General features: G+C 43.8%; 1 protein-coding gene, 2 long non-coding RNA genes and 1 other non-coding gene across 8 annotated transcripts; 3 read left to right on the top strand and 1 right to left on the bottom strand.

Moving 5' to 3' along the window:
* Positions 1 to 721: 721 nt before the first annotated feature.
* On the top strand, positions 722 to 3,858 carry LOC108352966 (uncharacterized). Its single transcript, XR_001841436.3, has 3 exons — positions 722 to 1,218; positions 1,768 to 1,877; positions 2,514 to 3,858. It is a non-coding gene; the product is annotated as an uncharacterized LOC108352966 (long non-coding RNA).
* Positions 3,859 to 4,921: 1,063 nt separating this feature from the next.
* Positions 4,922 to 5,026, top strand: LOC120097311 (U6 spliceosomal RNA). Its single transcript, XR_005494521.1, has one exon. It is a non-coding gene; the product is annotated as a U6 spliceosomal RNA (small nuclear RNA).
* Positions 5,027 to 5,853: 827 nt separating this feature from the next.
* On the bottom strand, positions 5,854 to 15,126 carry Acod1 (aconitate decarboxylase 1). 5 transcript variants are annotated; one of them, XM_039093398.2, is made up of 5 exons: positions 12,768 to 12,782; positions 11,966 to 12,055; positions 10,872 to 11,024; positions 10,175 to 10,380; positions 5,854 to 7,973 (listed from the first exon to the last, which is right to left on the bottom strand). In XM_039093398.2, exons 4-5 carry the CDS (start codon positions 10,369 to 10,371, stop codon positions 6,977 to 6,979), a joined length of 1,194 nt encoding a protein of 397 aa, XP_038949326.1. In that variant the 5' UTR covers positions 10,372 to 10,380; positions 10,872 to 11,024; positions 11,966 to 12,055; positions 12,768 to 12,782; the 3' UTR covers positions 5,854 to 6,976. The 5 variants fall into 5 exon arrangements, with proteins under 5 accessions (XP_038949326.1, XP_038949324.1, XP_006252502.1 ...); NM_001107282.1 differs by lacking the exon at positions 10,872 to 11,024 and adding an exon at positions 15,011 to 15,118 and having other exon boundaries at positions 6,397 to 7,973; positions 12,768 to 12,929; XM_039093396.2 differs by lacking the exons at positions 10,872 to 11,024; positions 11,966 to 12,055 and adding an exon at positions 15,011 to 15,126 and having other exon boundaries at positions 12,768 to 12,929.
* LOC120097063 (uncharacterized) lies at positions 13,233 to 19,337 on the top strand. The gene is made up of 3 exons (XR_005494235.2): positions 13,233 to 17,657; positions 18,333 to 18,445; positions 19,011 to 19,337. It is a non-coding gene; the product is annotated as an uncharacterized LOC120097063 (long non-coding RNA).
* Positions 19,338 to 20,522: the final 1,185 nt, after the last annotated feature.

Raw genomic sequence — 20,522 nt, 5'->3', positions numbered from 1 at the left:
TGCTGTTTTCATACCCGGAGAGTTAGCCTCAAGCCGTGAAGCGTTCATTTTAATTGGTGTTCAGTAACTTTAAAACCATCTTCTGCAAAGTGTCGCCGGCTCTCTTGCCATTTTTGGATCCTTCTGTGTCCAGCCCAGGTCCGTGGTGCTGTGATTCTGCTGTACATAAGAACCAACAGGGGTGGAAAAAAACAGTGGTCTACAGAGAGGTCTCAGCAGTTAAGAGCACTGACTGAGATTCTGAGTTCAGATCCCAGCAACCACGTGGTGGCACACAACCATATGTAATGGATCAGAAACCCTCTTCTGGTGACGGTGTACTCACATAAATAAAATAAAATAAAATATCTTTTAAAAAATGGTGTAATGCCTAGTCCACACCTGAGGCCAGTTATGTCAAGCTTTCTGGACTGAAACCAATAGTGATAGTGCTTTCTGATGAACCTGAGGGGATTGATTGCTTCAGTGCTCCAGTTGACAGACTACCAGTTTCTCTTGGCTTCCAAAACCAGCTGGAGAGATGTACGCTGTCGCCTGCAGATGCTGTCCCATTATGTAATGGCGGTGACGTGAAGGCCATGCTTTGAAGCCTTGAGGCTTCAGAAATCACAGGTAACATTTGCGTTCTGGGGGCTCTTTCAGTGCAAGCATGACTTTTTGACCTACCACATCACTTCCTCAAATAAAAGGTAAATTTACAAGTGTTTCAGGTATGCTTTTGACTTATTTACTTATTCTCTTTATTTGATACAGGATCTGGCTGGGTAGTGCTGGGTAGTGTGGAATGTTAACGAAGCTGTTCTTGAACTTGTAGAGATCCACCTCTGTGGTCTGTCTCTGCCTCTCAGGAGCCGGGGTTACTGGGTTTAAAGTTACTTTAAAGCCCCATTCTTACAGTTTTAAGATACCCTGGCTGTTTCCCGTGGCGAGAACTGGACCTAGTTATGACGTAGTTGGTCTTGTCAACTCTTAGAATCACCTGGGAGAGCTCTCTCAACTGAGGTTGGGAAGGCCTATCCTCAGAATGGGAAGTCTAAGGTCTGGGGAAAACCCGAGTACACCTGCCTACCCTCTCTTTCCTGTGCGAAGGGGTCCATTGCTGCCCCTGCCTTCCTCTGCCAGTGCCACACGTCAGTCTCCTGGAACTTCAGACGAGTGATGTCAACCTAGAGACCCTACAGAGCCCCAGGCCTTCGGTATCTGCTTGGGGCTACCGAGGTAGCCACAGAGTTTTTCGGTCTCCTTTGCCATATTCTGCAGTGAATCTATATTCAAAGAGAGTTTCGCAAGGGCGAGGAAAGTCAGAGGCACAGTGCAACGCCATCTTTGAAGAATTTCTCAACATTATGACATAAATATATTGTTAAATCTCAAAAAGCCAGAGAGAGGTAGGGAGAGACAGGGTGAAATGAGATATTTTGTTACTAGCATTTTGAGGATTTCCCTCTGTAGCAAACTTTGTCCAGATAGTTGCTCTGCAGGCCGGATGCTGAGGCCTGCCTTCATGTCTAAGACAGCATTGCCCTGTACGCCTCAAAACTAACCTTTAAAATGTTTTCATCCCGGCACATAAGCATAGCTCTTTGTTCTGGTTTGTTTTCACTTTATTTTATTTACAAACCATGAGGTTATCTTAAATGCTTTTAAAGAATATACTTTCACTTTGTATCGAACTCCGACTATTTAGCACTTTGTTGCCATGGGTAGCTGAGCTGGTGGTTTCAGGATTATGCGTGGTTGATGAAGCCTCGTTATTTCTATCCTTAGGACACCAACGTTCTGTATGTCTGTGGGGCCCACTCGGCACTGAAGCTTCACTGAAGCCATGACAACCCACAGCGTTTCCTGTCTTCTATTGTGTGCCACCTTTATCAAAGGTCCTCTGGCCAATTCTGTGTATTATTGGTTGTTCTATTGACTTTTAGTGTCGAGATGGTGATATAAATATAATTGCCTTTCTCCCTTGCTTTTCATCCCTTCAAACCCTTTCCTGTACCCCTCCCCAGTCTCCTTCAAATGTATGGCCTCCTTTTTTCACTCATTGTTAAAGCAGTCTATACATATATGTAATCTTTATATATAGGTATATGTAATGTAAGCACGCATATGTATATGATGTTTATGTGCATGTATATATGTATATACATATTTATTCCTATATATAACCTGCTCAGTCTGTATAATGTTAAATGTATATATGTCTTTAGGGCCAACCATGTGGTATTTGATAATGGGTTTTTTTTATGCTCTCCCTGGGGAAGATCATTTCTCCTGCTCTCAGTGTTCCTTAGTTGCCTGTATGTAGCTCTTTGTGTAGGGGCTGAGGCCTCCTGCATATTGACTTTAACGCATGTCTGTATGTCATGACTGTGAGATAGAAAAAGGGAAGCAGGGGTTGAGTTTCCTGATTCACAAGACACTTGGCCATACTTTATCCCTCTCTTCCTTTCCACATGTAAACATAACTGCCATCCTGTCAGCATGACCCGTTAACCCGTTGACTTCTCTTCCAGAGACAGAGTATAGTGAAAGTCCTGGGTGAGTGTGGTGACGGTGATGAACTGTGTTTTATGGTGGTAAGAGCTGGGGCACTCTTTCAAATTCACCGGCTTTCTCTGAAAGGAAATAAATTCATACAGTAAATCTTCCGGGTAAGTTAAATCGTGGTTGCTTTAACTATTTCCCAGTGACACTCACAGATTCACTCTTCATTTACCTGGTTAGCCGGGTATTTGAATGAAAGCTTGCTTACAACCAGTTTGTTATGTGTGCAGGGTTTGGGAGCTTCTGTCCCCAACACTGCGGTGTGGAGAAGCAGAGGACACCTGAGACGTTAGCCCTTCTCAGCAGCACACTGTCAGATGCCCGACAGCCCCTCTCTCTCACTCAGACTGCTCTTCCGAGAGGTCGAGGATCCTGGGCAGAATAAACGATGTAAGTAAACCCCAGAGGGCTACTACCAATGACATGGCACTGAAATACGGGTTCATGGCAAGGGCCATTGGGCATAATGTTCTTAGTATACAGGGAGGAAAAGGGGTGTTTTATAATATATTTAGAACATGGTGTCTTAGAGGAGATAATTGGAAGAATCTGTTGAAGTAAAAATAGCTTAGCTCATGGGTTGGGGATTTAGCTCAGTGGTAGAGCTCTTGCCTAGCAAGCACAAGGCCCTGGGTTCGGTCCCCAGCTCCGAAAAAAAAAAAAAAAAAAGAAAAAAGAAAAAAATAGCTTAGCTCTGACCAAATGAACTACACACTCTCTGTGGCCTCACAGGCACTTGAAGTATGATCTCCGTTATACCTGGGTAGCCATCATTAAATTATTCAATCCCTGCATTTTCTGCACTAGCATTCTTCTTGAGTCACCACTTAAAAAAAAAAAAAAAAAAGCAACACTGTCATGCCACATTTGGGACAAATGGGTTTCTGGCTCCTCTGGACTTTCCCCTGGAGATCCAGAGGTAACTGGTGGTTGCTCTGTAACATAAGCTCCAATAAAAAGCAGGGAGAATTTACATGAAGTGGGGATGGAAACTTTGGAGTTTATGAATGAGCCAGAAGGCCAGACTAATTTTAGCTATCGTGTTCTTCCGGGTTCACATAAAATCGTGGCATTTTTAGAAGTTATGTGTCTTGCGTTGTTTTCACAGGCTGTACAGATAGAAAGAATTGGTGCCCAGAAAATAGCTGGCACTGAGATGGTAGCTAGTAAAATACTCAACTGTAGGAAACATACCGAATTCTTAGTTTTTGTCAACTATCAGATGGCATTTTCTTTCTTTATTCTGTCTGTCTGTCTGTCTGTCTGTCTGTCTGTCTGCCTGCCTGCCTGCCTGCCTGTCTGTGCATTTACCATGTGTGCATGTGTGCATGTGTGCATGTGTGCATGAGTGGAGGCCAGAGCTTGATGTTGGTGGCTTTCATTGCTCCCCGCCTTATGAGACAGGATTTCTCAGTGAACCTGGAGCTCACTGGCTTGGCTGCACTGGTTGGCCTATGAGCTCCCCGGTTCTTTCTGTCTCTGCCTCCACAGTGCTGGGGTTACAGGTGCAGGCCAGCATGCCTGGCTTTCCCTGTGGATGCCAGAGAGCTGAACGAAGTTGATCCTCATGGGACGTGGTGAGCTCTTTACCCAACAAGTCACCCACTACCCTCAATTCTCTCATTTTTTATGTAGGGCTGAAGACAGGATCAACAAAATTGTTTTCTAAATGATTAAAAATGACTCACAACATGTGCAGTTGCGGGTGGCTTTCTGCTGGTGGGGAAGGACCCCACATTTGTGCCTACACTTCACAGGTTTGTCACAACCCTGGCAGGAATGCTGACTTCCTCCTAATTTGACTCCCTCTAGCCTTACTCTGTGCTAGCTCCTGCTCAAATTGACTGGGAAGCTTCATTTCCAAGGTGTCCCCGGTTGTGTCACGGCCCAGGAATGACTGCGTTTAATTGCATTAAGGGAAGGTTCTTCTACTTAGGACCCCAACACACTCAGATTCTGACAGCCACACCAGGATGGGAAAACAGGCGGTGGGGCCTAACCAGAGCAGGCACCAAGGTGGCTCCTTGTCCAGTCACACTGGAATGTAGGCTCCTGGGAACTGGAGGCTAGACTTGTTTCATTGTGCATCCAATCACCTGGACTTGGTACATCCCTTGGCATGTACAAAGTCCTCACTGTCATGTGGTAATTGAATAGCAGGCTTGTGTTTATCTGTATTTCATGAGGAGGTTTCCCATACAAGCTACACTAGACCTTAACAGCAACAAAGGGAGGGGAATAAAGTGTTGATCCCCAAGTGGAAAACGATCCAACCCACTTCAGTGACAGAAGCCAAGTACATGTGCCTCTCCATTGTAGGGCTCCGATCATATGAAATACGTTGAAAAGACAAAACCATTTTAAAGGCTCACATTGGGTGCTCACTTCAGCAGCACACACACTAAAACTGGAACGATACAGAGTAGATTAGCATGGCCCCTGCAAGGCCAACATGCAGATTCGTGAAGACTTCCTTATTTTTTTCTAGGGAATAACATTTGAAATGTAAATAAATATATCTAATAAAAAATTAAGGGGGTTGGGGATTTAGCTCAGTGGTAGAGCGCTTGGCTAGCAAGCGCAAGGCCCTGGGTTCGGTCCTCAGCTCTGAAAAAATAAAAAAAAAATAAATAAAATAAATTAAAATTTCAAAAAAAAAAAAGTAAGTCTGGTAGAATTCTGCCCCATCCCCATCTGGCCTTGAGCTTTTCTTGGTTGGGAGTCTTGTGATGACTGCTTCTGTTTTTTTCTTTCTTTTTTTTTTTCAGGGTTGTAGGGCTATTTAAATTGTTTATATGATCTTGATTTAACTTTGGTAAGTGGTATTTTTCTATAAAACCGTCCATTTCGTTAAAATTTTCCAATTTTGGGGAATTCAGGCTTTCGAAGTAAGACCTAAGGATTCTTTGAATTTCCTCCATGTTACTTGTTATGTAACACTTTTCTTATTGATTTTTTAAATTTGGATACTGTTCCTCTGTCTGTTAAAAAAATAAAAATAGAAAAATAAAAGAAGCTCATATTGGGATAGGTATTGGAGGTGGGCACTGGGACTTATGTCAAATAGGTGTGTAGGAGGCTTTAGAGGTAACGGTAGCATTCCAGAACTCAGTTATGGCAATGTGAGCACAAGTTTACTATCCGTCCTTGAACGGTGTGCTTCAGGTAGGTGATCACACAGTATCAATAAGACTGCTAAGCATGTTTTTTTTTTTTTTACAAAAGGGGCATATTCTAACAATCTCCATTCTACCTAGCTGGAGTACTTATTGTTTGACTTTGTTGTTGTTGTTGTTGTTGTTGTTGTTTTGAGATTCTATCACTTTCTATGGTGATTTCCAAACATTATGTTTTTCTTGTGTATGTATTATTCTGCCTTTTTTTCCCCTTTTCTTCCATTGGATTATCACTTTTTTTAAAGTAAGGATTAATTAATTAATTAATTTATTTATTATGAGTACACCATAGCTGTCTTCAGACACACCAGAAGAGGGCATCAGACCCCATTACACATGGCTATGAGCCATCACGTGATGGCTGGGATTTGAACTCAGGACCTCTGGAAAGAGCAGTCAGTGCTCTTAACCACTGAGCTGTCTCTCCAGCCCAGATGATCACTTTTCTAATTACATTTTACCCCTATGAACTGAGAACTAACTCACTCTGCTGGAGTTCTCAAATGGTTACTCAACGTACTTCTCTGTGAACGCTTGCAAGGCAATATCTGGAACTAAGAGCCTGTTCTGTTCTTGAGAATGGCAGGAATTCAGAAGATATTTCAGCACAGTTGCTAATGTGATATCTGTGTACTTGGTGGTTAATATCTTCATTACCCACACATTTGCAATGTTCCCCCTTTCTTTTTTATTGTCTCCAAGTTCTCAAATTTTCTCAAAATAATTTTTGAGGTTAACAGACTATCTCATAGAAAGAGTGAAACTATGGGTCTTAAGCCTTCCCTGCTGCAGCTCAGATTGTCTTATATCTGCAGGAGAGAAGCGGAAGCAGAAGGATTCAAGGCTATATGTGGAAGAAGACAAGGTGCCTGCCACTCCCTCAAACCAGCCATTGCAGAGAGGAGGGTTGGGCAGTACCCACCCTCTCTGGATAAGTGGTGGGTAGACCAAGATCGCTCCCTCTGCAGCCAGCCACATGCACATTCCTCTACATCTATGAAGTTCCCGGAGCTAATAAATAATTCCTCAGAAAAGATTATAAGCAGGCAACAGGTGACTTAGACTTTACCCTTGTGAATACACATCAGATCCTGCGTTGTTTGAAGGTGGTAGGACTGGTTCTACCAAACTTATAGGACAAGACTCCTTCTAAATACACTTATCTCTTGTTTCTGGACTCTCCACCTTGCTGTATTCATGGCTGAGCATATGGAGCAGTAAACTAAAACGTTGTATCTATTCCATTGCAACATTGTTTAGATATTGGTAAACTTGGGCAAACTTGTGTGATGGAATGAGAATATGCTGGATAGTTTGGAAGCCTCCTCTTGGACAGAGGGTCCTTTCAGAAGTCTGGTTAGCATGGCGCAGTCTTCTAGGTCTTCTAGTTTTTCTACTACCGTTATAAGGCTTTCTACTGTGTCCTCGCCTAGAATCTTTGAGGCATTGGCACGGAACTTCTTGTGCAGATCCTCCTGGCTCAGTGGTTTCCTCCAGTGACCATAGAAGGTGTCAGAGCGCTCGGTGAAAGTGGTTCCATCCTTTAGAGTGATGCTTATTTCACAGTAGAGCGTGTTGAAGCTTGGCAGGTTGTCGGGAGGATGTTCCAACTCCACCTTCTTGAGCAACTCTTTCACCTGAGGCCTGTTGACCTTCTGGCTATAGAAGGATGGGACAGTGACGCTACCATCGAGCAGCGTGGCACAGGCCACATACTGGAAGGAATGACGGGCTTCATGCTCTGAGTCCGGGAAGGGCCTGTTTACGTACTGGACATCAGGGATCCTGAGCACGATTCTCTCGATGTGGTCAGCAGGAAGCAGGGCTCTTTCTGAAGTCACGAGGTGCTTTCTCACAGCTGCGGCTGCGTCTGCCACCCAGTGGGTAGCCAGATGTGCCGGGAAGCTCTTAAAGGCCACATCCTGCTGGTCTAGGAGCCAGATGTGAGAATCCAGGCTTGGAAGGTCTTTGGGGGAGTAGTTGGCATAGAAGGCGCCAAACCCTGACCCCAGGTCCAAGATCTGTTTGTTTCCTTGGAGGCCCAGCATTGCCAGAAATGTGGCTTCCATCCCATGCTTGGCTGCATTGCCGATATGAAGGGGCTTAGTCTGAGTGGCAGCGTTTGCTATGGGCGCCCCGGCATGGGAAACAGCAATAGCCAAGGCCTCACGGCACTTTGTTAAGCTGAGCCCCAAAAACTTGGATGTGGCAGCAGCACTTCCCAGAGTCCCCACCACAGAGGGAGGATGGAACCTGGAAGACAAAAGCAAGTAATTCAACCGATGGGTGGATGGATAAAAATGTGCTACATAGAGATGATGGGATGTTACTCCGCTGCAAAGAAAAATAAATCATTAAATTTGCAGGTGATGGGTGGAAGTGGAGAAAACTATACTGAGTAAGGACGCCCAGGCCCAGAAAGACAAACACCACATGTTATCTCTTATATGTGGATCCTAGCTTTGAATCTCTTGGTTAGTACACTTAACTTTGAGTATATGTGGAAGTATATGAGTATATGAGTATATCCAGGAATCTAGGAACAGGCCACTGGGTATGGTTACCTTAAGGAAGAGAGGATAGTAAAATACAGGTAGAACGAAAGTGGAGAAGGAGATATTGGGGTTGGAAAGTTTCAAATATTGAGGCCCTGAGGAATGGGGAAATAAAATGTTAGCTAAAGAGGTAATCAAAGCAAAGGGCGCATGGGAAAGTTTTATGGAAACCACCAGTCTTCCGAACCAAGGAGAACAGCTAATTGGAGAGGACAGTAGGACCCAAGGGATGAGAGAAATCGGTGGAACACCCAGGCTAAAAGTTCAAGTGGGAGAAATGCGGCCTGGGGCTGCTTTAGTCAAAACTAAGGATACAGGATGAAACCTTGTGAGCATCCATTAAATTGTAAGCTAACTAAAATGTATAATATTTTATAATAAAGAGAGATTTTAAAAGAGGTACTCTGCATGGGCAGACAATGCCTCTTCCAGAAGACATGAGTTAGTAAGTGAAAAATCTCAGTATCAGGTAAGGGCTACCTCCCTATGAGTTGTTGTTCAGACAGGCCACAAAGGGACCCAAAGCAATTCAAGCCATTGCTATCACTGGACATTGCGCGCTTCAACACTAAGTGACGTGCTGGCGAGATTTGCCCAATTGGTGCAGTAATGGCATGAAAGTCATGGGTGAAACCAACTGCTCCACAGGAGAGCTTTTATATCTGGAGCCTTAAGCCTGGTCAAAGCCCACGACTAGGGAGGTCATAGGTCCTGAAGAAGGGCCATGGGCTGGAATCTACTGTTGTTTTGCTAAATGGTCATGCCACTAATCTGCACTTCAAGTACTTGTACTTACACCTCTGCTGCTATCAGAGAAGCTTCTTTTTGAAGGAGGCAGAGATTAAAGAGGGCGGAGACTCCCTATTGGCCAAAGCGATGATTAGAAATGGCTCTGAGCTGTTGATGGGTTACCCATCTTTACCAACTTCCCACTGTCCAAGGCTCAGGGAACTTGGAAGAAGATGGCGGAAAAGAATTTAAGGACTGGTAGATGGGAGGAAAGCTATGGGATGCGGACTTGCAGACATGACATGCCTGTTGCACACATCAAGCTCACAGTGCTACTCTTGGGTGACGAAGCCCAAGAAGGAGGTAACCAGACCCCAACCCTACTGGAGACACATTGCAGTGGTAAGTACTGAGGGAGGGAGCGTCACTCCTTTAAGGATGTGCCTGTTGGTAGCTTGCTCACACCCTGGTAGATGATCACACACACATGGATGCATATGGGTAGCACCAATTAGACTCAGGGTTACAAATAAATAAATAAATAGATAGATAAATAAATAAATAAATAAGAATAAGATCTCAGCCGAGAGGAAGATTAAGTGGGAGAACTGGACAGAGGGAGTGATCAATACACCATGAATCAATGGTGAAACATTTAGAGAATAAAAATTCAATTTAAAAAATTATGGGGGCCGGAGAGATGGTCCAACACTTAAGAGTATGTACTGCTTTTGCGGAGGACCCGGATTTCATTTCAAGACTTACAACTTGTGGTTCACAACTGCCTGTAATTCCAGCGTAAGGGGGAATCCAGTGATACCCAGAATACTCCTGAATGCAAGTAATAGGAGACACCTTGGAGTGACAGACCTGAAACTTTCCTCACGGTTTTGGTAGCTAGATTGGCTTTATAGTCCCAAGGGAGGTTTTCATGATCATTTCCAAATCACACCTTTCTATAGAGACCTGGGGCTTGTTATAGGGCTGAAAATGGTGTATCCTTCAGCTGTGAGGGGAACGGAACAGTTTGCGCCAGCATCTACAGCCACACAGCTCTACACAGACAGCTACTGACAGGCAGGGGGCAGTGTAGCCCACAGCTCTTCACAGACAGCTACTGACAGGCAGGGGAAAGTGTGGCGCTTCTTGATGGGTTCAGGCTCTCTATACCTCTTTGGTATGTCCTTGGCCTCCTTGGAGAAGTGCAACAATCGTCCTTGTACTTCAATACCAACGCTGAACGCCAGCAGCAGGTCGAGGCCAGAAAACTTTGGCGTCTGGGGCAGGGCTTCCGATAAAGCTGTGAGCACAGGTAGGACAGCCCCGGAAGGGTGGGTGGCAGGGTGCCACGTGTCATCAAAATCCATGGAGTGAATCTGTATGAATAGATAGAAACTAACACCCTCAGAAATGCCCTTGAATACACTGGCTTTTGGTCTGGCTTTTAATTTAGCAATGATCTTGAGAATTTGGGGGAACCTCATTATCTGATATTATACCCTAAAAATTGGTTGTGGTTATTTTTAATTTTTAATTTAAGTACCTTAAATATTTAATTATTTTAATTAATTTTATTGAAAATTCATAGAATATATTTTAATCATAATTCTCCCCCCCACTCCCAGATCTTTCCCACATCCCAACTTATCCAATTCCTCTCTCTCTCTCTCTCTCTCTCTCTCTCTCTCTCTCTCAAACTGGCAAACAAACACAAAAAACAAACAAACTACAATTTAAAAAGTAAGAAGGAAAAGAAAAACAAGATATAAAAATTGATACTGTTTGCAAAGAAAAAAAATTAGCTTATGTATTAGCCACACTGAAGGGTAAACCCCAGGCCCAGAAGTAACTGGTTGTGGTTCCTAACCTCATGCTGGGTCAACAGTTGTCCTTGGCTCCTCTGTCTCCTCACAGCGGGGCCCTGGAGAGTAGCTAGTGATTTTCTAGAGGATGCTGAGACCAGAGCTCCTGGGAAGATCTATACTTTCCCTGGCAAGGCTGTACTTTCCTTCTTCCTTTACTTTGAAACAAGACATACTAAAAATTTAATATCGTTTATTATATTTTGGGTCAAATATTTTCTGTGTATCGGTTACGAAGTAATTTAAAAGTTTTATCAAAGTTGCAATAACAGCAAAGAGCTCTCGAACCTACATTACCTACTAAGCTGTATCTTAAAATGATTATTTTATGTCCTAAGGTTTTGTCCTTTTTCATCTAAGCCATTTATTTTTTCCATATGTGAAACATTAGTAACAATCAGAAAATGATTTAAACATAGATTTTTATGCCTATCCAATGTGGCTAATGGGTTTTATATTACCTGAAGGATATGCTGTGGCTTTACTTCCATTAGTCTGAGAGGATGTCCCCACAAACAAGTTATTATGACTCTTGAATCCCAACATGCTCTCCCCCATCTCTCTTCTCTCTCTCTCTCTCTCTCTCTCTCTCTCTCTCTCTCTTCCTTTCCTTCTCTCTTTCTCTCTCTCTCTGTCACACACAAACACACACACACACACACACACACACACACACACAGAAAGAGAGAGAGAGAGACTTGTAGGCATTCCCTGATACAACATGAAAATTATCTATCAGATGAAAAGTTCTAATTTTTCCCCAATTTTTCATTCTTTCTTTCTGAATAAGCACCTGTCGATTGATGATAAATAGACACTGGGAGCCACGACAGAAGGAATCAAAAAGACATTATGTTTGGATAATACACATCCTACTTCTTTTCTTTTGCTATGTCTAGAATTATAATACTTTACGAGTGTTTTTAATTGAGATCCCCTTCTACTTTATAGTTTGTTGGGGAAAGTACCACTTTATTATAGAGACAGGAAAATGAGGAGGAAGGGCAGGCAACCTCAGATTTCCAAACCTCAGGGATCTCCTTCCTGCCTCTGGAGCTGTAATGATTTAATTAAAGAAAAGATTGACAAACTTTCTTACAGCAACACCGTTAACAAAAGCAGCATATGTGGGAGGGAGCCTGAAGTCTGGTCGACCCCAAACAGTGCTGGAGGTGTTGGAACTGTAGATCTGGAACAGAGGGACACCAGTTAATGCAACACTATACTGAGTTGGCATTCCAAGAGTTACTCTTCATCCTGGAGTCAGGCCTCACGGGATCCCTGTGAGGGTAGACCAGCTGTCCCAGATGTGGATCTTCCTTGCAAAGGAATATACAACATTAACCTTGTAGGGAGGAGGACATAGATCTGCTTATCCCCAAGTCATGATCTAGAAGCTCCATGCAAGCAAGTCTGAATCTACTCTTATTTGATCTGGGGGTAAGTACTGGAGATGGGAGACAAAATGAGGCACACCAAGTACATGCTATTGAGAATGTCTGCTGTGTCTCCTTGTATCTCCTGTGGACATGCCCACTTTCTGCTCAGAGAACTTGAATAGAGTTTCCTCCAGAAAATAGTTGCATGAACATGCTGTCTGAGGTAACTTCAGAAGTGGAAAATTTCACTTCTGAAATTTTTGGGTCGAAATGTACTTTTGGTTCTACAAATAAATAGCCGTGAGATGTTACCAATGGATGGTGTTAAGACTGAATTAGTCGTGGGTAGGAATGGACTTTAAAAATGATATTATGAAAAAGAGGGACTGATACAAATGTACAGAACTATGCTGTGCACACCAATCTAAGTGGAGTGGGTTGAAGACAGGTATAGACCTTGGGAGTCCGTCTGTGCATGCGTGTTTGTTTCTTCATCTTGAAAGCAAAGTCTGAACTTCTTACTTTACTATATTGGGTGACGTTATGGAACACTTCCGTGCCTGTTCCCAGGAAACCAACGCCCAGAGAGTCCAGGATCATCCTCTTGCTCCTCTGAATGACGCCATCTGTCAGGTGGCCCACTCTCAAGCCGTGAATCATACTGGCAAAGCTCTCTGTGACAGACTTCAAAGAGAAGAAGGTTAGAACCGCACACCCAGTCTGTATCCACTCACTTTATTTGAGAGCTCCCAGTAAAGAGCTTTCCTCCGTGAGAAGAAACCTGTTTGATGTAATTGAGTTTCCTTTCTGCAAAGCAATTGATTGCTCAGTAGGCACGGGGAGATGGAAATGGGCAGTAATGAGGTTCTTTGCCCAGTCACACTGATAATGTGGGCTGCTCAGCAGATGATGTCAACAAAACCTGGTAGGAGGAGCCTAGGCAGAGGGGAGGATAGAAGGACAAGTGTCCACAAAGGGGGGACATCTGCGACGGGAAGTGCATTCAGATTGCTAAGCACTGCTCCTACTCAATTTATGTCAGGTACGAAAATGAGTGTTCCAAGTACATTGTACATTGTTGCCCATGAGGATGTGGAAAGATGCAGGTTGGTAAGCACATGACAAAAGAGGTGATGGAGAACTGTGAAGGGAAGCCTAGACCAGGGTGGGAGGAGGGTGGAAGGACGTTGTGCTTTGTGACCATTGCATGTAGAAGGTGATCAAACCAAACACAAGCCCTCAGGACAGAATGATTGGCATCTCCAGAGGACTTAGCAATTCGTTTAAATATCAAGCTCTTCAGTGTATAGGTAATAATTTTGATTCTATGTCCCTTCACAGGAAAATATAATTCAAAAATACCCAACTGGAAAGGGCTCTCACCACATGCCTAGCTCAGAGTTCTTTAGTGAACTATTTAGTAATTTTCCTTTCCACATCTGACAATCACGTTATTGCTTAACTTCCTGTCCATCTCTGATTGCAACGTTGCTCATTTACAAACAATAGCCAGAAGATTTATCAGACTGGAGAATCTGAAGGGACTAAGGTCTCTCATGCTGGGCTCATGGTCAGGATAGAGACACAGAACAGAACCAGTGCCTGCAGGAAAATCTTTCACTTTCACTACCCACCAGCCTTGTTTTCTCTTCTTTTTCTTTTTTCTTTTTCTTTCTGAGGCAGGGTTTTTCTATGTGGCCCTGGCTAGCCTGGACTCACTACGTAGCTCAGACTGACCTTGGACTTGTGACAATTCTCCTGTCTCAGTCCTAAGAGTCTTCAGATTTACCGGTCATATAACGACTGTCATTTTCAAGAGAATGGAATATTTGTTACATTTTTGAAGTTTTGACAGAAAAACCAAGAGCACTTGGAGTAGGAAAAAGGAGAGATGACAGCTTAGAGAGCAAAAGGGTTCTGCTGTGGATGTTTCTGGCTAGGGCTGAAGAAGATAATGATACTGCTTTTCATACTCATAAATGTTTTGATATGCAGAATATTTATATGCAGAAGAGGAGGGAAGGAGGAAAAGTGCTGACATAATAATAATCAGCTGGCTTAATTTCCAAGTACCAGTTGAATGCTGGACGAATAGCAGATGGGGGACAGCCGCATAGACCCCAAGGCAATGCTTGTGTGATTTATGTTGGACCAGTGTGCTTCCCTGACCTGATAGTGCTGAATGTGGTCTGTGAACGCTCTCTTGAAGGGAGAGATCACAAGGGGGATGGATGGCTCTGCTCAGATTTCTGTGAGTCCTACTTCATCTACAGGTCAAGTGTCTTGCAGGCGAACTTGACTTTGTGTATCTTTTTAGTAAAATCCTATGACTAACGAGTATGGAGTCATTTTATAATAAGTGTCAGGAGCCCTTGTGAGCTCCCTGTGCACAGCTCTCCAAGCTGGCAAATCAGAAAGTGAGGTCATCCAACTTAAAGACTACAGAGACCATGAGAGCACATAGATGTTCACAGATGTGATGTGCACCTATCCCACAGAGGACACGCACGAAACCAAGAGGCGGAGGTTCGGAGAACTTACAGTGCCTAAGTCTCTTGCTAAGGGCAAGCAATGGGATCACGTGTGTTACCTGCCAAACACAATGAGAACTATCAGGTAGCAATCAGGCAGCTCAGAGACCACGAGAAAAGTTGAGATGTCAATTCAGCAGCAGAGCAGAAGACTAGTAAAAGACCAACTGATTGAGAAAGGAAGGATCAAACCAGCAAAGCAATGTAGGCAAGCTACGTCAAATGCTACAATACCTTGAGCATCATGATGCTTTGGAAGGTACCTCTGGCTCAGGAGTGAATGGTAGGAGCAGTTGCTGGCTGTGTGCCTTGAGTGACCAGGTGCCTTTATACACAGTCATCCCCTCCAGCTCCTTCCCTTTCACTTTTGTTTTAACCATGGAATTTCCACCATTTCAACACCTCCCAAATGACCTCACTTAAACTTCCTTTGTGCTACTGTGTAGAGCTCATTGATAGATGGAGTGCTGATGAGAGGGATGCTTTATAGTAGCCATAATCTGATGATTCCTCACAGATATAAGGGGAAATTAACTCAAAATTAAAAGGGGATGGACTGTCTTAGCCAGAGGCCATAGGTGAGAAGAGTGTGTTGTCTTTGTTAGGCATTCTATTCCTGAAAAGTTATCATAAGGAAATAGCAAGAACGTGCTACAGGAAGAAACATCGCCAGGACTGCAAGGGCAAGGAGTCATTCACAGCCTTATCACTGACTTATCACTGTCACCATCCAACCATGAACCAGCTTCTAGGAATAATGCAAACCCCGCTGGCTGTGTCTTAGTGAACTTAGAACCTGTTTAATGGAAGGACATTCATGCCTGGTTCTGTGAACGTAGCCACTAGTGACATCATAACCTCAGAGGAGATAACCCAGAGGTCACTAACGCAGTCACTAAGTATGCCATAACCCTAGAGGTCATGAGCCTACTAGTAGTAGGAGAACCTAACTTCTGCCATTTTCCTAACCCTAGCTTCATTCTAATTAATTATCTGCAGACAAGTGTGGCTCTCAGCCCTCATCAAAGATGCTTCTTTTTACAGTAGATGGAGACGACCACCACTATCTACAAATGGTCAAAATGCTAAGTGAGCATGGGGTGCCCAATGGTAATTGGTTTACCAACAATGATACCCCTACACTTAAGGCTCAGAGACAGTTGAGAAAGAGGAGATGGAGATGCCGTAAGAGCCTGAAAACCAGGGTGCCTGCTGCAAGACAGTTCTGAGGACCAGGGTGCCTGCTGCAAGATCTTTCTAGATGTAACAGGAAAGCTACACCCAAGAAATGTCAGCAACATGTTTGCCCAAGTGATATCTACATACTAATGACTCTAACTAACAGGGTAGCAAGGATCGGGAAACTTCCTAAGAGTCTTGGGATGAGCTCCTTAATGTTATCCAACCAGAAGTGGTCAACTGTAAACACACGAACATATAAGTAGCATTAATGGGACTCATTAGGTTATGTGTGTGTGTGTGTGTGTGTGTGTGTGTGTTATTCTGTATGTGTACATATGTGTGCACATGTGTGTGTAAATAATAACTAAAGAAGAGGTCATGAATTTGTGAGGAATGGTGGCCAGACTTGCAAGGGGAGAAGAAGGAGGGGGTGGAAATGTTGTAAATAAATAAAGTAAAATCTCCAAAAAAGGAGGAGAAGGAAGAGGAGAAGGAGGAGGAGGTCTCTAGAACCAGGTGCTCAGGCAGGCAGGATTCTGGCTCTCTTCAGTCTTCTGGTTCTGACCTGTGTCCTGGCCCTCACATGTTCCGGAGAAAGAATACCTTTACGTTTTTGGAGAGGAGACAGACTAGTTAAGAGTCTTGCCTCACTGGAGGCTCCTGGCCCAGGCAGGGAATTTTCTCAGACCAGCCTCCAGGCTCTGCCTGTAGCTGCAGGTTGGGGGGAGGGGGACGGGACTCATCTTCCTTCAGCCCCCAAGGTTCCACATTTTGGGTGCAGAAGGTAATTCATTCATGCAACAACTTGAAATACCCAAGATGCAGTGCTTCAAAGATTTGTGAAGATTTGCAACTCAAGCCTTCAAGACCTGCCAGCGACAGGAGGTATGCTATGCTTGCTATGCTATGCTTGCTATGCTATGCTTGTTACCCCTGTCAAGGATCCCTCTGCAGACTCACTCTGCCAGGGATTGCTATTGGCTAGCACACCAAAGCCCCTAAGAGCGTTCAAACTGCAATACTTGCCAACAGTCTGTTGGCTGTCACCCTGAAGCCTGGTGAGAGCACAGGACTGTAACACTTGTAACTTCCGGGCTAGGCACCCTGAGGCCTGTTGAGCTGCAACACTCGCAATCTTTCTTAATTTGCACCCTGAAGACGGCCGAGAGCGCAGAGCTGTAGCACCGAGACCGAATCTTGGTTGGCATCCTGCCGCCGCGGACCTCAGAGGAACCACTTCTGTGTTTGAGTCTTTACTGTCCTCTTTGAATTGTTTCAACATAGCAAATACAGTTTCCTAATTTTCCCTTTACCGTCTACTTACTTCATTATTAGAAGGTGTGTGATACAGGAGAACTAACCATTTCAGCTGGTGAACTGGCTGGAAACTCAACAAAAATTCAACGGTGGGAACCCATGGGAAGTCAACAGGAACCATTGCAATTAATGGAACATTTTTGGAATGCTGAGAAAAAGGCGGACTTTGCCATGCTTCTGTTGTTTGGAGCATTTATGCTTCTCTAGAACAAAATACCAGGACTCTGTAAGCGATTTCAAAGTGATTGACACAGCTACCGGTTTCCAATATCAGAGGTCAGGCTTGCTCTAGTGAGCCCAATCAACCCCCTGCTAGGGATGTTGTTCTTTTTTCTTTGTGTTTCCTTTCATGGATATCTGCCACCACTCACGAAGGACTGAGGTAAGGTTCTGAAGAAACTGAAGGTTTCTGGTATGAGTGACACCAGACTTACTAGGTGTCCTGACCAAACCTGGCCTGACTACCTGCTAAATTGTTGGCCACCCAGACTTGCATTTAATTTTTTCTTTCTTCCAAACTTCACATGACCAGAAACTTTTGTCTTGTGGGCCTCTTGGTCGCTGGCTGTCACACCACAAGCAGTGAGCATGCCAAGGGGCCTATAGGTTGCTAAGTTGTGATCAACACCTAACAGGTGTGTTGTGATCACCTGATGCAGAAGGCACCGGGACATGGGGACATTACAAGCTGTGTACCTGCAAGGGGCTTCCCATCAAAAGCTGGCAAGTCTGTTGGAAGACAGAGTCTCTTGTAAGCTTGGCACAGGGTTTCACATCAGGTCGGTGCAGCACAGGGTGATGACGTAAAACCATCCTGTTTTCTTGAGGAAGATAAGAGGCCTTCCTCTTGGGGATATCCAGGTTTGTTCTGTACAACCCGAGGCCATGGAGGCAATGAAGGACAGGAGCTGGGAGGATACATGATCTTGAATGCCTTCTTCGGGGACCAGAATCATTGATTATTCACTGTGGGCATGGGTTAGTCTGGAACCCTAACAAGAGTCTGCAAACTAAAAATTCCCAAGAGGTTGTAATATTTTCCATTGCTCTTCTTCAGGTTCATTTTTCAAATATCTAAAATGTTTTGTAATTAACTTGGTGGAATTTGTTGACTTGAATTTGATGACTCTCAGGGTACTTGGTGATATTTTCTCTGGAAATATGCTTGAGGTGAGTGTTAAAGGTTCTCCTCGGGGACTATTGTATAGTAGTTAACAGATGGTGGGACCTATGCATGTATTGGAATTGGATCTGAGTGGTGTTTCCTCGGGGTGGCATCAACATTGATCAATAGGCTTTTCAGTGTTTCCTGAAGGGATTCTCTCCTGTACAGAGAGAGCACAATGAGGAGGACATTCCTCTAGTGTCCCCATTGTCAAGTCCTCCAGGAGGTTCCTCTTAATCTTCCCTTCTAACCAAGAAATAGGATTCCCTCACATACAATGTGCTGCCCATGACAAAGCCTAATCTTTTTACAACTTGTGAAACTGAAAATAAAAACAAAAGAATTATTTTGCTTTTTCCAGACTTTGTTTAAATGCTGCATGTAAGTTCAAACTCAAAAACTGGTGAAAGTGTCATTTTGAATATTAACTACCAAGTTTGGAGGCCTAAGAGGGACTAACATGGCAGTCAATTCTTGGTGTTAGCCCTTTAAAATCTAGTAGGAATCAGGGACCAACGGATTTCTTTTGAAAGGCTCCTACTCTGATAAAGTAACTCTCCTTTTCTTCAGAGAGACAGAATGAAGAATTCCAAGACCGGATTCTAACCAATGTACAACCTGCAGAGAGGGAAGACAATGGAGAAGAATGTTCTCTCTGCTTCCAAAAAAAGTCATGTAGAGGACCATGACCCATCCCAGCAGATGGTGTATTTGGAAAAGGGACAATGTAATTATTTCCAGGTCCTTGAAAGTAACTCTTACTAGATTAAAAAATTGGTTTTAGTGGAAAAATGCTAATTCTTGACCACTATTGTTGTCTTAAACACTCAGCATGAAAGTATAAAACAAAACAATTGCAAAGGAATTTGGGCCTCTGACTTGAATGTACATTTCTACTGCAGAGGCTCTTCTTCTTTTTTTTTTTTTTTTGTTTTTTTTGTTTTTTTTTCTTTTTTTTTCCTTTGTTTCATTGTTTTTCTTTTTTTTCTTTCTTTCTTTTTTTTTTTATTAACTTGAGTATTTCTTATATACATTTCGAGTGTTATTCCCTTTCCCGGTTTCCGGACAAACATCACCCTCCCCCCTCCCCTTCCTTATGGGTGTTCCCCTCCCAACCCTCCCCCCATTGCCACCCTCCCCGCATAGACTAGTTCACTGGGGGTTCAGTCTTAGCAGGACCCAGGGCTTCCCCTTCCACTGGTGCTCTTACTAGGATATTCATTGCTACCTATGGGGTCAGAGTCCAGGGTCAGTCCATGTGTAGTCTTTAGGTAGTGGCTTAGTCCCTGGAAGCTCTGGTTGCTTGGCATTGTTGTACTTTTGGGGTCTCGAGCACCTTCAAGCTCTTCCAGTTCTTTCTCTGATTCCTTCAATAGGGGACCTATTCTCAGTTCAGTGGTTTGCTGCTGGCATTCGCCTCTGTATTTGCTGTATTCTGGCTGTGTCTCTCAGGAGCGATCTACATCCGGCTCCTGTTGGTCTGCACTTCTTTGCTTCATCCATCTTGTCTAATTGGGTGGCTGTATATGTATGGGCCACCTGTGGGGCAGGCTCTGAATGGGTGTTCCTTCAGTCTCTGTTTTAATCTTTGCCTCTCCCTTCTCTGCCAAGGGTATTCTTTTTCCTCATTTAAAGAAGGAGTGAAGCATTCACATTTTGATCATCCGTCTTGAGTTTCCTTTGTTCTAGGGATCTAGGGTAATTCAAGCATTTGGGCTAATAGCCACTTATCAATGAGTGCATACCATGTATGTCTTTCTGTGAGTGGGTTAGCTCACTCAGGATGATATTTTCCAGTTCCAACCATTTGCCTACGAATTTCATAAAGTCGTTGTTTTTGATAGCTGAGTAATATTCCATTGTGTAGATGTACCACATTTTCTGTATCCATTCCTCTGTTGAAGGGCATCTGGGTTCTTTCCAGTTTCTGGCTATTATAAATAAGGCTGCGATGAACATAGTGGAGCACGTGTCTCTTTTATATGTTGAGGCATCTTTTGGGTATATGCCCAAGAGAGGTATGGCTGGATCCTCAGGCAGTTCAATGTCCAATTTTCTGAGGAACCTCCAGACTGATTTCCA

This window comes from Rattus norvegicus, chromosome 15 (assembly GCF_036323735.1).
Source record: "Rattus norvegicus strain BN/NHsdMcwi chromosome 15, GRCr8, whole genome shotgun sequence".
In the NCBI taxonomy this organism is placed as follows: Eukaryota; Metazoa; Chordata; class Mammalia; order Rodentia; family Muridae; genus Rattus; species Rattus norvegicus.
The sequence above is the reverse complement of the archived record's forward strand: the minus strand, read 5'-3'. Positions and strand labels throughout refer to the sequence as shown.

What these genes read in the sequence shown, in the direction of transcription:
- Acod1 (NM_001107282.1), bottom strand. An exon ending in ACGTCACCCAATATAGTAAA is followed by an intron (nt 12,056 to 12,767) that starts GTAAGAAGTTCA and finishes CCTCTGTTCCAG; the next exon opens with ATCTACAGTTCCAACACCTC. An exon ending in GCCAAGGACATACCAAAGAG is followed by an intron (nt 7,974 to 10,174) that starts GTATAGAGAGCC and finishes TTTGTCTTCCAG; the next exon opens with GTTCCATCCTCCCTCTGTGG.